The 15,411-nt window shown below is 39.1% G+C and overlaps 1 protein-coding gene across 2 annotated transcripts in view; it reads left to right on the top strand.

Moving 5' to 3' along the window:
• The window catches only part of LOC121955323 (cytospin-A-like), a 114,206-nt gene extending 98,803 nt beyond the window's left edge, over nucleotides 1-15,403 (top strand). For both annotated transcript variants that reach the window (XM_042503217.1, XM_042503218.1), the window contains 14 exons: nucleotides 1,250-1,317; nucleotides 2,836-2,924; nucleotides 3,113-3,402; nucleotides 4,467-4,586; nucleotides 7,504-7,974; nucleotides 10,372-10,445; nucleotides 11,228-11,835; nucleotides 11,920-12,007; nucleotides 12,143-12,218; nucleotides 12,319-12,355; nucleotides 12,525-12,621; nucleotides 13,115-13,231; nucleotides 14,355-14,414; nucleotides 14,539-15,403. In XM_042503217.1, the coding sequence (XP_042359151.1) occupies nucleotides 4,547-4,586; nucleotides 7,504-7,974; nucleotides 10,372-10,445; nucleotides 11,228-11,835; nucleotides 11,920-12,007; nucleotides 12,143-12,218; nucleotides 12,319-12,355; nucleotides 12,525-12,621; nucleotides 13,115-13,231; nucleotides 14,355-14,414; nucleotides 14,539-14,628 (1,758 nt within the window). In that variant the 5' untranslated portion in view covers nucleotides 1,250-1,317; nucleotides 2,836-2,924; nucleotides 3,113-3,402; nucleotides 4,467-4,546 and the 3' untranslated portion in view covers nucleotides 14,629-15,403. The remainder of the gene's footprint in view (nucleotides 1-1,249; nucleotides 1,318-2,835; nucleotides 2,925-3,112; nucleotides 3,403-4,466; nucleotides 4,587-7,503; nucleotides 7,975-10,371; nucleotides 10,446-11,227; nucleotides 11,836-11,919; nucleotides 12,008-12,142; nucleotides 12,219-12,318; nucleotides 12,356-12,524; nucleotides 12,622-13,114; nucleotides 13,232-14,354; nucleotides 14,415-14,538) is intronic.
• Nucleotides 15,404-15,411: the final 8 nt, after the last annotated feature.

The following is a 15,411-nucleotide window of genomic DNA, read 5'->3' as shown; positions in this document are numbered from 1 at the left end:
CCTGTGGGGTTTATTATCAGCAGTGTACCAGCAAAGCACAAGCTCAGCGTATATTTTTTTTAAAAGAGTCCTCGTAATTGACATCCAGGAGGAAAGTTACACCTAAGCTGCACCTTTATGGCCACTCTCCTCCCACACACACTAATCTACTGTACCTCTCTGTTTGGCTCCAGAAGTAAGACATCAGCCCGGGGTAATTTCATCCTCCTCCTCAATCCTTATAATTCCAAACAAATAGTTTTTGTGAAGGTTTTCAAAGGGAAATTTGGAAAATATGAAACTAGTTTTGTTTCAAAGTGCCCTAAGCTATTGAGACAATGTTTATGGTAATGAACATGAGTGGGATAAGTGTGAAGAACATGGTGAGATCGATTTCTGATGCTAAGAAAATGATCTTTGCAGTGAGAGGTCACTGAGATATCATGTGGGTACAGAGTCTGGAAAAGCCAGAAGCAGAAAACTGCCTGCATCTCTTAACCTTTGCTCAGACTGCAGAGACGAATAGATTTTACACAGTACAAATCAATCTGCCCTTACAACATTACCTAACAATGATAGCATATCCTTGGCAAAACAACAACAACAACAAAAACAAAACAAAGTGTTCACTGACATTAAAAAAGTCAGAGTGAATTTTAGTTCAATGGAGGGAAAATAATTTATGCCTGGAAGGTCGAAAAACAAAATCAAAAGTCTGAGACACTGCAGCATGTGATTAAAATCCCAAACGTGGTTATTGTGCATGAAGCCTACAAAACTTTATTTTATATGTATATATATATATATATATATAACCATGATTACTAAAAAAATACAGCCAAAGAGTTTGTATTCCCTCATTTTTAAAGCCTTACAGTGTCAACAGAGTAATAATGATGATAAACTTTATTTACATAGCGCCTTTCAAAACAAAGTTACAAAGTGTAAAAAAAAAAAAAAACAAGTAAATATAAACAGCTTAAAAGATGTACAACATGGAGCAGCAGAGAAAAACATTAAATAAAACATTAGTAACTCCTTTGTTACTTTACTAAATGTTGTGCATTAAACCAACGGTCATTTATCAATTTGGGCAGAAAAAGAAGAAATTTATTAGAAATTCTTTTTTTTGATTTGCTTAATAGTTAATTTGGTGTACAGCGGAGATCTTCAAAGATTTTCAGGCCAAGGATCCCTTAGCGAAAGAGAGACAGCAGGCACCCACTTATACTTATATTGTAGAAACTGACTTTCATATCTAACTGTGCAGGTGGAAGTTGTCAGGCGGGTGACCGTATCATCCTCAGGCTGCAGTCTTGACCTGTGTTTGCTCTTCAGGTAGGTGAGGGAGGAAAGGCAAAATACGTTTGATTTATATTAATGCATATTTTCAGAAATATTTAAATGTTGAAAATAAGAGAAAAAAACTTCAAAGAATTACTAAACACTTATTTGGTTGATCCTTCAGGACTAACTCTGATGACCTCCTAGGGGTCGCGGACCCACTGTTGAAGACCCCCCCCCAAGGTTTAGAGATTACACATTTAAGAATAATGTTTGCTATAGCCCAAGCCTTTCATTATTTCTGTAAGTATTGAGTTTGGTCACTGGGGGGCGCAGTGTGCTCTGTCCATGGTGCTGAAACAGTCAAACTGCATAATCGGCATAATTTCTCACCACATGATAATAGCAGTCTCACTCTGGCTCTCTCCGTGGTGCTGAAACAGTCCAGACTGTTGCATTTCAGTTTAGCTGAACAAACAGTGGTAAGATGAAGTACCTAAATTTCTTAACAGCCACCTTTGAGAATATTACTTGGGGAAAAGACTTAATGTTTCTGATATTTATCGTAATTAAAAGTTATTTTATGATATTGAATGTACCTAAGTATTGAGAGTAAAAGTATTATTAAATTCTGTTGAAAAAAAGGAAGTGGTCAGAATTTGGAGGATTATGTAGTTTATTTCTTTGTAACAGACACCAATTTAACAAGGGCTTGTACATTACACTTAAAGGAATACAAGGTTTTTAGACAACTTAGAGGCTTTAAAGAACAAAATCCTCTACGTTTTTCTCCCTTCCCATTCATCCATCTGTCCATCTCCTCCTTCCTTTCTCCCTTCCCTCCCTATTTTATAGTAAGTAACTTAGATGCTCAGAGAAAATGTAGTGGAGTAAAAGTATACCTTTTATTGAGAAAATCTAGTGGTGTTAAAGTGACAGTGACCACTTTGAGAAAACACTCCTTAACTAAGTACATTTGCTTACAGTTACAGTGACAGTTTAGGAGGAAGTAATATTGCACCTTTAAATGGAGGCAGTGTTGTAGATAGCAGAGGCCTGTGCGGCCATTAAATACATTCTGACATATGGATGGAGAATTATTTTTACTATATATTACCGACCTGTTCCGATCTGCCATTTTAAAATTTTCTTCTCTATCACCCATTGTTGTATCTCGCTTGAACTACACTACACTGCCTCCATGATCTGTGGCTGTACTGTTTTTGTACCTATCTGTAAGCTATCAGAACACGTGCAGAAACGTGTGAAGAACTTTGAACTGAATGAGGCTAAGGCTCGCACAGGAGGACAGTTTATTGCTCCACTTCATATCTAACACTGAGCATGAAGGAGCCTGTCGTCTGTCCTGTTCTGGGATTTTATCTCTATACGCAACAAGCTGAGCAATTGACTGGGCCCGAAATTTGGTGCTACGCCCCTGTCTTTAATAAAACTTGCAATTCTAGTTGGGACTGAAACGTTTGGATCTGCTCACCTGGATTAGCACACAAATGATGTCTGATTATGTGTTATGAAAAAATACCTGGGCTGTTTTTTTCACATCTTGTGAAGTATGACAGGTGCCATGAGACATCACACACCTCCAGACCGTGTGAAGTTGTAACCTGTTTACCTGCGTTCCACCACACCTGCATTTAAAGGTAATTAGCCTCCAGCAGGTGTAACCGCTTCCTCGCGCTGCCTTCCTACCGCTTTGTTTTTCACTTTACTAAATACAGGCTACTTCACATTATTCCATGTCTTGAAACGTGACATTGTGTGAAACATTTTCAAGCATTGCTCTAAAGGATGCCATTAACAACATACATGTTGTCAATCCAACTTGCAGCTGCTGCGCAACCGGTTTGTTTCTGCCTGCTTGTCTTTTTGACGCATTGGATTTAAAGGAGAAGCGGAGTTGGATCTTTCTGGGACTCAAGTTATAGACGCTGCCCGCCTTTCTGTAGCTGTGTGGTGACTATGGGATTTCAGGGAAATATGATCAGTGTCCTCCGGTGAATATCGCAGACGGGACGCAGAAAAACCGCCGACAGGAGGGTCTAGACAGCCGGTGAAGAAACCCGCCGGCCGGACAGCTGGGGACCAAACTGGAAGACGTCCAGCTGGCAGGTTGAGCAGGTAGGATGAGGGAAACTAGAGGGTGAAGCTGTGTGCTGTGCCGTTGGTTGGATGCAACGTATGTCAAAGCCATACTTTCTCAAAATAAAATCACCCGCCCTGATACGGATTGTTCATTTGGGGGAAAAAAACGTGACTCCAAACTTCATTCACCAACCGGATAGTTTAATGTTGCGTGGCTCTTTGGGAGCGAAATTGTTGTAGCACAGAACATTTTAGGACAGTTTACAAATAAGTAAAAAGGATTTGTTAATTCGGCATACAATTCACTAAGAAACACCGAGATTTGGTATTAGTCTTTGTTGTAGAGTTAGTTAACGCAGCACAAGCAATACGCCGTGACATGATCTGCGGATGCCAATAGTCAGCAGTGTGACACAGAGGTAAAAATAAGTTAATTTGAAATGTAAAGCTTAATAGGAAATAATATACATGCCGAATTCCTCATGGGATACCTACAAAATCTTACTAAGCTAAGTCATGGCGTTTAACGTGTGTGTATTTTCCTCAATACCCATGGCAACCTTAAATCAGTAGATTATTTAATAGCTTTTGGTTAACTCTTCGTAGAGAATCAGCCATGTGTATCGTGGACAACAACACTGCAGGGGAGCCTGTGTGTGCGTTGTTAGAAGGGGTGCTATCATTTTAACACATCTGTGGCTCTTTGTTGCACATTTACTGTTTATATTTATTTACTGCATATCAAATGTATGTAAAATCTGTATAACTGCAAACTCTTTATTCCTGAGTAGGCTTTTTAAAAATCTTAGAGTGACTTTTGTGAGGGAGTCAACAGAAAACTGTATTGTATTACATTGTCCAAAAGCCACTGCTTTGTAATATGTTGTGTGACAAACAATATAAGCATATATAATACCAATTTCGTGTCAGGGGAAAATGTTTGGGCTCTAAGATTTGAAGATTTGGCACTAAACATTTTCTGAGTTAACTGACTTGTAAGGCTCTTTTCTCAACACGCCGTACTAATTTTGGTCTGCTGATGAAGAGTTCAGCAGTGAGTCATACTCATGAAAGATTTATGTTTATTCACTCCTGTGCAGACGGCAGAGGGCCTCACAAAACAGAGGACGCAGTGAAGGGCGCTGGGGTAGCCTATCCATATACTCACCCCTGCTGGATCATGGGTAACCAGACCAGCAGAGAAAACCATGGCACTACAGGTACCTGAGGACAAACAATTGCTGATTTTTACTTAAATTATTTTTAGTTCTTCATTGATTATTTAAAACCCTTTAAAGTATAGGTGATTGATGTCACTGCTGTTTTAATGTTGCTGCACTGTGCATGGCCACCTTCCTCAAACATGCTTGAATTGACACCTTTATTCTGTTCATTATACTTTAAGACAGACTATTTTTAGACTGTTCTCTTCCTGATCCTGAGACAGAATGTGAAAATAAACTAGTTTGCAATCAGAACCCAAAAAAAGGGGCTTCTGAAGTTTTTATTCTTTTGGGTTGCTGAAGAGTAGCGGGAGACTTCACACTGAAGAGGGAATCAGCTGAGGCATTTGTACTTGTTACTCAGCTGCACTGCGAAAAAATAAAAATGCAAAATACAGAATACAGAATAATGACAACTTCAGAAGACTGTTATGTGAACCAGTTTATTTTAGTTTGAATAGCAGATTTTACTGGCTTTAGTAAAAACAATGGTGTGTGCAGGGATTTTTTTCCATTATATCTGCCTAATTCCAATAAAATATAAAACCAAAGGTTAGGCATGGGACAATATGAAAATTTTGTGTCCTGGACAAAATTATTGCGATTTCCAATTTATTTAAATAATCATCAATATATGCACTTGTAATGGCTCTGAAACATACTGAATTTGCTTTACTTTACATTTTACAGAAACATATACAGTATTTTTATTGCATCACATATGACAAACATAATTTTTTTTAGTTCTAAAAAGCCAGCCTATTCAAGTATTTGAAATGACATCATATCTTTCAGTATGGAATATGCCAATAATTGATTAAGATTGTTTGTTGTTTTTTTTTTAGTTTAGTGTGTCTGCAGCCTGTTCATGCAGAGTCTCTTCTATTGTTGGATGTTGGTCTCTTTGGTTGCTGCTGGACACAATATTCATCGCAATCTGCAATAAAATGGCATTTCGTTCAACCCCTACCAAACACCATTCATCGTAAGATGTTGTTTACCCAAAGCACCCTGTTATCATGCCAGGCAGCACAAAGCGTGACCTAAACTAAAGTATAAGACAGTACTGATGTAAGAAAGCCAAAATGTTTCATTTTTGTGTAATTTTATACAATGTTAAGGTTAAATCACAAAGGGGGGGTTACCGTTGATGTGAGTATCGCATTTCCATACTTGATACTTGATACTGATATAGATTTACCCTGTTTGTTTCTAAATTAAATTGTGGTGTCAGGAACTCTATGATCACAGAAACGTCTCTTGGCACAAGTGAAGTGATGAATCAGAACTTTGCAGTGAAGTATAGACTGCAAACCGGAGGATTTAGTGGAAGTTGGATCCAGCAGCATCAGATCTTTTAAGCCTCTCTCATGCCTTCAATATCCTTCAGTTCAAAGCAGCACAGACCAGCTGTCATTTGGCTCAGCTAATGTGTGAAATTACCCTGTGCAGCTTTACACATCGTGTTTGCCAACTAAAGACATCCAGTCTGCCACTCACTCGGTTTAATTCCCAGTTACAGCTGTTTAAAATGCTGCTCCTTGTTTCCCTCTCTTGGCTGTCAGTATGCAGGAAGTAGACCAAGGCTACAGGATGAGAATAGCTCCCCTGCTGTAGCTGTGCAGACTACATCATGCAGCTACTGCAAGGGAAATGATGAGTCTGCAGAATCCTGCAGCACAACACAAGGACAAGAAGGGGAAGCATAAAAAGATCTGAGTCAAGGGAGCTGGAGATCCCTGCAACCTGCCGAAATCTGTTTAGAACCAGTGCACACCATAAGCGGTGTCAGCATCGTACAGAAAGCACAAAGCTCTAATATTGCTATATTATTTTCTACTGACAGGGGATGTTCCAGGAAACAGAAACCAAGCCAAACCGTTAAAAAAAAATCAGTGAGATCCAGTGGCGTCATTAGTGTCTGGGCGCCTGAAGCTTTAGCCCCGAATGTTTTATAAATAGCCTTGGATCTACATGTATGTTTATATGTACCTTTGTTTATCAGAGGAGGAGGGTAACTTGTTTTGTTTAAAGCTACATATATTTTTCCTTGAGCTCCCCTGAGTGACTCGGGGAAAATGCATTAAGTGTTTGTCTCACATGATGTGTCCAAGACAGTTGGGATATTTGAAAATCCAACAATAATCTGTGTTTTTATAGTTTTTGGCTGTGCTAAATGGTGTCATTTTGGGGATCTTTATTTTTGCTGGCCTGCAGGTTTGGAAGGCATGGGTTTTTTTGGGGTTTTTTTTAAAAAAATTTAAAATAAAAAAAAATCACCAAATTTTTAAAGAAAAAAACAACAAAAATGCCAAAAGGAAAAATTGACAAAAATCTTTAAATAAAATGTATACAAATAAAACAAAAAAAGCCCTCCAAACTTGTGGGCCCTTAGGTTTGGAAGCCATTTTTTTCTTTGAACAATTTGGGCTTTTTTTTCCCCCATCAGAGGTCCAGGCACAGCTCCCAAGTCTTCAAACCCTAGAAACGTGCCAGATAGATCACTCTAAACTCCTTAAAAAAGTTTTTCAGAGGCTCATGGTTTCTGTGGCACACTGGCAGCACTGATGATGGGTGTAATCTCCTCATAGTGGCACTTGGAGCAGCTGTTTGACAGTGGATCAGGGTAAAAACGCCTCTCCTCCTGGATCTTGCCACATGGGGGAATAGTGTGTTTGCCTGCCAAGACACTGGCAGCAGAGGCTTTTTGCTGCATCAGTTAGTCCAGGACAATAAATAAGGGAGCAGTGCTTACATCCGCATCGAGGAGAAGAGGAGGGGGGCTTTGCTTTCAGCACATTTTTCTTGATATTAGATGATTTTAGGGTTCAGGGTTCATATTTTCCCTTTTATCTTTCTGATGTTTGTTTTCTGTTGCTCTCTATCTGTTTTACAATTTCTTTCCCCCTCTTAGGCTCTCCTTTAGATTTCTTCCACACGCCTCCTACCACGCCCTCAGAGGCAGAGCTGACAGCCATGGCCTTATCCTCTGCAGCTTCCTCCAGTAAGGCACAGACACCATCACCAGCCGGCGGCACCACCCCCTCCACCACCTCTCCACTCGCAGACTGGACACAGAAACCGGCTGCTCCCTCAGAATGGGCTGTGATAAGTGTTGACAGCATCAGCTCAGAGACAAATGCGAGTGATGCAGCTGTGAGGCATGGGAAGGCAGCGGGCAGCCCGGTCAGCCCGGCATCTCTGCCTCCGTCCAGAGGATCACCTTCAGAGCAGAGCTGGCAGGAGCGGGACAGTGGACTGGAGCCGCAGGCTGCGGCAGAGAGAGTCGGAGAGGAGATGACTCTGGTTTTACTCAGTCTGATGGAGCACTACAGGGCCTCGCTGGGCCTGAGCCCCAACACTGATGTCACCACAGGAGCAGTCGGTAGGTCCTCCATCTTCACTGTATCGCTTTCTTAAAGACACTTTAAGTAAACTGTTAATGACGTCTGATAGATCAGAAAAAACTGCAAAATGTGTCTCTGCCTTTTACTTAACCCTTCGAAACCTAAACAAACTGTCCTGATTTCTTTCAAGAACATAAGAAGAACATTTTGAAAAAATGACCCAAAAAATTGGAAAGAAAATTATGAAAATTACAATAAAATATCCTGAAAATGGGCTAAAAAGAATAGTAAAAAACAAAAACAAAGATATGACCTGAAAAAAGTGCTAAAATATTATATTTACATATTTCGGTGGCATGATATTAAATATATAATTATAATAAATATATATGTAGTTCTCTTTACAATTTTTAAAATAATTTTCTTTCTTATAATTTTCTTTCTCTCTTTATCGACGTCATTTGTCTTGTCAAATTTGACTAATTTTCTTGAAATATGCTAGACCAAGTTGCTCATTGCCTCTATCAGGTTTACGGGGAAAAAATGAAACAAATTTGCTCACGTTTCAAAGATTTAAATGCTTGTGAAAGGCATATGGACACTGCAGAAGTAAACTAATGTTGATTCAGGTTAAAGGGTTAAAGAAGCTCTCTGTGACATTCAGAGCATAGCTATGAATCAGGTTGTCCGCACACACCTGTCAACATGGAGGTGGCAGAGCTAATTGTGCTAACAATGTGAACAGTGTTAACAACGGCAACAGTGCTGACACAGCTAACGGTGTTAACCGATAGGGAACTGGAAGGTTGGTGCTACGCATCTGTGATGAAGCAGTTTCTATATAAGCGGTAGACTGGCAGACTGTGATATCAGCAAATATTGTAACGTCGTCCAAAGAATTGATATAATATTTTACTGTGCTGAAACTTGTGATTTACACTCCTACCATGAACCACAACAAAGAACAGAGAAGCTCAGATTACAGCACACACAGAGGCAGCGTGACGTCACTCTGCTCAGGATGCCATTACTCCACTATATCTTCACATAGCTAATAGTTGTTTGCTACTATATTAGTTCTCTAAATATCATATAGAGCTAATTTAAAGTAAATGTAGATGAAAGTAATCACAAGTACCTTGTTGTGCTAATATGTATGAATAAAGTTTCTACCTACCTACTTACAGATTATTGATACCTTGCTTAAAACTGTAGCTTTGATCCTTTGGATTTACATGAATTCATCTGATTGCAATTTAGAATAGCAACGACGATGCTTTTTAGGATAGTTTTGCACTACTGAATTAATGCAGCATATAGATTAAATAAATGGGCAGACTGGGAGGGGAAAACTTCAAGAGGTTCTTCGGTGATGTAGTGTTTACTTGCAAGAGGCAAATTAAAGAAAAATAGTCAAAAATTAAAACAGTAGAGGCTGAGATATCCTGCTGTTTAGTCGCTGGTGTGGGTCAAGCGCCAAAAATTCTTGCTCCTACATTTACCATAATGCAACTCGACAATACTACCTTTTGTTATACCAACCCTTGGTGGTGAATGCGTACATCTTTCCGACCTCATGTCTCCTTCAGTGATCCAGGATTTCTGTTAAAAAGATTTTAGTGGAGCTTTATCTGCAGTTTTTGTAGCTTCCTTATACAGGGTTCCTGCTGATCTTTAAAAAGTCTTAAAAGACATTTAATTCATTAGCCTTAAAATAAGGCCTTCATTTGTAATAAAACAACTTAAATGAATCTTTTTGAAGTTTTTTTCTTATGTTGCATTGCAAACCTCAAAACAATTGGTATAATCTATTTTTGTTAAAAAAAAATCAATAACTTCCTCTTCTTAAAGTCATCAAGATGGGAATTCAAGTAGTGAAATCTCACATGCAGAGTGAGACATGCAAAATTGCCAAGAAAAACAGCTAGAAATGCCAGGTGATAATGTTCATTGCCTTTCATGTGTTTCACTTTACGAGGATGTATTATTGTTGTTTGTTTGGTTGATTGTTTTTTTTTTTTTGTTTGTTTTTTTTACATTTGACACAGATAATTAAATTTTTTCCACTGGCCATAAAAACACCATGTTTTATATAACAATGAACATTTGGGCTAAAATAATATTGTTCCCCAATTTCGGCCATTGGAGAACTGGTCTTAGATTTCATTGAGTGGCATTAAAAAAGTCTTTTACAAGTCTTAAAATCTAACGTGCCTTTAGCTGCAGGAACCCTGCTCATAGATGCCTGCTATTTATGGTCTGGCTCTCGGTTGCTACCTTTTTATAAAGTCCTCACCTCGCTTGGGTCAGCTGGGTCATAAGTGATGATTGAGGGAGATTACTTTTGAAAGCAGGACATATCCTGAATTCTGTCAGACTTTTAAATCCATTTTCACTCCATCTTGTGTGCTTATTTTGTTTGAATTGTTTTTCAGAGCTGCTCAGGCGTTTGATAACCGAGAGAGAAGAGCTGGTTGAGGAGGTGGACACGCTGAGGGAGACACTCAGGGTGAGTTGGAGCTGGAGGTCCAGTGAAACCCTTAGACCCAAAAAATGTCCTAAACCTCACAATCATTTATTTGCTGTTACATAGAGACTTGACTTTAACAGCTTTGAAGATTAGGTAATTTTTTATGTTAGAAAATGTATAAAATCATTTTATATGTTTTTTCATTTTTCTTTGGCATTTTAGACTTAAAACTATTTAGCTCATGTGACATCGCTGCAGTATATGTTTTCAGATAATCCAAGTTGTGTTGAAAAGGTTGCATTAATTACTTGCCTTGGATACACAGTTTATACAAACACTCACATGCTATCATAGAGTGCATTTGGAAATTTTACACCTATCATTATTGTAATATGACATGCGTTTGTTTCCATTATTGCTGTGCATCTCTCCCCCTCCCCCTCTCTCTTTCGCTTTTCTTTTTTGTCATTATTGTAATTCAATTGTTACTTACGACATCTATTGCACATCTGTCCATCCTGGAAGAGGGATCCCTCATCATCCTCTGCCGCTCTTCCACAGGTTTCTTCCATTTTTTCCCCAGTTTCAGAGTTTTTCCTTAGGCGATGTGAAGGTCTAAGGGCAGAGGGATGTCATATGCTGTAAAGCCCTCTGAGGCAAACTGTGTTTTGTGATAATGGGCTTTATAAATAAAATTGACTTGACTTGACTTGACATGTTAAGCGAAAAAAGACGCCAGTATTGTCCCTAATAGCCATATTGAGAACAAACGTTTACATTCAGATTGCACTGTTTTGTTCTTCTTTTGTATTTCATGACAGACGGAGAGGTCGGAGTGGCATCAGTTCCAGTGTGACCTGCAGGTCGCGGTGTCTGTGGCCGACCGGCTGCGGGTAGAGTCGGAGCAGGCTCTGGGTTTGCTCCAGGAGAGCCACGGGGCTGTGGAGGAGCAGCTGGCTCAGGCCATCAGCAGACAGCAGGAGACGGACAGAGAGCTGGAGAGTTTGAGAGCCAAGCACAGAGACGTCTGCTGCAAACTGACTGAACTCACAGCGCAGCAGCAGCAGGAGCGAGCCGAGCTGGACGCTCTGAAGAACGCATGCCGGTTGAAAAATACAACAGATTGCAATGAACAGGAACAGAGACAAGACTCTGAGGAGGGGCAGAGGGAAGAAGCACAGAAGACTGTGGAGGCAAAAACCGAAAGTAAAGCTAAAAATGTTGAAAAGCAAACAGAGGAGAATGAAACAAATCAAAAGGTGGATCCTCCAGTCATCCGACATGATCCTGAGGAGGCAAATGGATCAGAGAGCATGCAGCTGAGAGGGAAAGGGGTGGCTGAGGGTTATCTTCGCAGTCTGGCTGCCCTGGAGAATAAGAATGAAAGAAGAGATCCGAGGAAGATTGTGATGCTGTCTGAAAGGTCTTGGTGAGTTTACATGAATGCTCACAACACAGTCACCCCTATAAACAGAAGACGCTTTTATAAAACATGCAAAAAATTGTCTTGCAGGAGTCTTTCTCGTCTCCCACTGCCAACTGTCTCCTCCGGCGACAATGGCACCTCAAAAAACACAAGCACAACACTGCCGCTATGCAAGGTACAACACCTGATGAAAAGAAAAATATCATGATTATATAGGTGTATATCTGAGTGATTAGTGAGGAAGAAAACACTTATGTTATTGGTAAATCACACTAGGCATTTATAGAATCATTCTCTAAACGTTTTTCAGAAAGAAGATCCACCAAAACGGAGAAGGCTGGACCGCATTTTGCAACGGCAGGACAGCTGGTCCAGCTTTTATACAGGTGAGCTTGAAACCTTCAACACTAAACAACCTTTATGTTCCTTTAGACAGCTTTGTTAGTTTGAAGTTTGTATGACTGTGACTGCTTCTTTGTCTGACAGGAAAACAGGATGAGGACCAAAGCTCAGATTCCATCAAGTAAGTAACCATTAGGCCTTTTTTTCTTTGTTGGTACTGACGTCTTAACAGACAGTAAAAAAACGGAGAGGCTTTTCTATTCTTTCACTGTGCAACTTTATTAAGAAAGTTAACATTACAAATGAAGTTATTCTGGAGTATGTGGTGAATGTTTTTCTTGCCCTTCCAGACCTCAGGATGGTTTCAGTGCTCTGCTGCGGCGTCACGGCGGCTCCAGAAGAAACTCCCTGCTGCGCTGGTGCCAGAGTCGTACCCAAGGTTATAAGGTCAGAGAGGAGGATGTCACTGCTAATTGAAATATTTCAGCTAAATCGCCAGAGTAAAACGTGGGCGCTGTATGTTTCTGCAAAAAACACCATTACATGTGTATGTGATATATATATCATTGGACATTACTATAGTGACGAGTTAAAATTACATGTATATGAGCTGAGATTGTCATCGGGGGGAGGGGATGGCGGATGGCGTGAGACATGTTTGTAGTTACCAAATTGGGAATGTAAAGCTTAAACATGATGTTTTTATAACCCTAACCAAGTAGTGTTTGAGTTTAAACGTAACCACACATACATATCACACAACAGAAAATTGAAATGTTACAATTTATCTGCTACATATGAAAAATACAAATTTAAAATATCATAGGTTTGAGCTTACGTACAATGCCGAAAATTACTCTGGCGATTGGGCTGAATATTCAGCAACAAAAATACCCTTTTACCAGTTATAATTTGTCCTCATTGAGTATTTTTTTGGCAGAATATTGAGATCACAAACTTCAGCAGCAGCTGGGAGGATGGCTTGGCATTCTGCGCTGTTTATCACACTTACTTACCAACTCACATCCTGTACGACACCCTCAACCCAGCAGATAAGGTAAAACTGTTTTTCAGATCTGGAGCCCATTCTTCCATGTTTTTGTGTCTGAGTGACTAATGAAACAACACTTTTTGAAATTGATTCAGTATTGAGAGAGAGTGCTGCAGCCAGCAGCAGCGATACAGGCTGCAACGTGTCCACTAGGGACACTTTTAAACTGTTTATTAATGTCCACTAAAAGTATTTGTTTTGCCACTGATAGGCTCAGATTATTTTAAGTGTGTGCTAACATTATGGAAAGGATTCCTACAGAAACAGATTTTTTTGATAAAGATTCAGATCCTTTTTGTTTGACTAGAAACATCCCAAAATTGCTATTGCCAAACACGCTGGACTCATATTAAATAAACAGTTATTTTATTGTAAAACATACTTCATTCAAAGTCAACAGAAAAATCAAGAAAACTTTTTTTTTAAATTACGTTTTCGTTTGTCTTTCCACTGTTCCAAAAATCACCAACTCTGGTTCGGCTTAAATAAATCACTAATTTAACCCGTTAGAAAATATTCTGGCTCTGTACACTGTCAATATAATTGTTTTATAAAATAATCTATTTTTGGATTTGGTGATAGTGATTTTGGGGCTGTTTGTGGTTAAACCAAAGGATCTTACTCTTTAACATAAAGGTCTGTCTTTATAGGGATCATTTCCATGTCGTCAGACACTTAGAATAATCTAAGCCTGTTAGTGACAACAACGAGGACTTGATGTGGACATAAGTTGACAGTACTCAAATGCCCAGTGTTTAACATTGCAGCCTGTTTTGCTCAATAATGGACCAATCTCAAAAATTCTTATTCTCATTAGTCACTTAGACACAAAAATATTAAAAAAGATGATCTGAGTTGAAAAATATGGAACTTACCCTTTAAGAATCAAGTCAAAAAATGGATCATAAACTCTGTAAAAGAAACAAAAATCTCTTGCACTTACTTATTAAGATTTTGGTCCACAGACTTAATTTAACCTGATGATCTTCTGAGGATCAAAACATTAACTGGTCAACACTGTGCAGAGTTTTTTTGGTTATTCTAAAAGAATCAATGACAGGACGGCATGTCTGTGAAAACATTTACCTGACAATGTAGCAGCTGCTTCTGACTTAAAACGTTCTTACAGAAGGAAAATCTGGATCTCGCTTTTAAGACTGGAGAGAGTGTGGGAATCACAGCCACACTGGTGAGACATACATAGTACACCTCTGATGTTTTTGGTAAACAAGGAACGTTAAATATTATGTGACTTAAACCAGCTGCATCCACTGGCCTTATAATCTTATCTTTGCTTGTTAACTGTGCAACAGACGGTGGAGGAGATGCTGAAGGCAGACGGGCCGGACTGGCAGAGGGTCCTGGGTTATGTCGAAAGCATTTTTCGTCACTTTGAGATGTAAAGTTGGTTTCTCGCGTCTCAGTCTCCTGACTTCTTGTTTTTTCCATCATTGTAACTAAAGGACTGAAACACCACAAGAGGGAGCTCCAGCACAACGAACTCTCCAGCCAGGATTTAGACTGTGTCAGTAATACTCAACTTTCTGACCTGATTTTATGTATCAATATGATGTCCTTCATACAGAAACAAGCTGAATGGAAGAAACTAAACCTTGGAGAATTTTTCTACATACCATCTATTAAGATCCAAACAGCTGCTGGGTAATGATGCACAATACACAATAAGATCTGATAGTTTTTAAATCACTACTTATGCTCAACAGTTACTTTCACATTTGTTACTGGGTGCACTGGTTTTGCACAGTTTGCCTTTTTTTTAAAAAACAAAACAAAACATGAGCACTTTATGATTCCTGTTAAATTATGTTGTATTTTTAAGGGGATGAATTCAGAATTTGGGGCACTTTAAGTTTTAATAATTATTTTTAATCGTGAACCTCCCCTTCCCTCGCACAGTGTTATCATGTCTGCATGCACCCAAACCTAAAACCCATACAACAAAGGAAGGGGGCAGATTTGAACCCAGATTTTCTGTACTGGAACAGCGGTGATCAAACTTCAAACACCACAGTATCCATCTGAGAAAAACTGCCTTTGAGGAAATGTATATATGTAAATGTCTGTACGTGCATCAGTATTTTTAAAAAACTGTTAAACATATGAAGATGTTGTTGCCAAAGCCTTATTGCAATAATAAAGTTATGTACAGTATATTAATGAAGTTC

Source organism: Plectropomus leopardus, chromosome 16, assembly GCF_008729295.1.
Source record: "Plectropomus leopardus isolate mb chromosome 16, YSFRI_Pleo_2.0, whole genome shotgun sequence".
Classification (NCBI taxonomy): domain Eukaryota; kingdom Metazoa; phylum Chordata; class Actinopteri; order Perciformes; family Serranidae; genus Plectropomus; species Plectropomus leopardus.
Note: the sequence above shows the minus strand (reverse complement) of the source record. Positions and strands in the feature narration are given on the sequence as shown.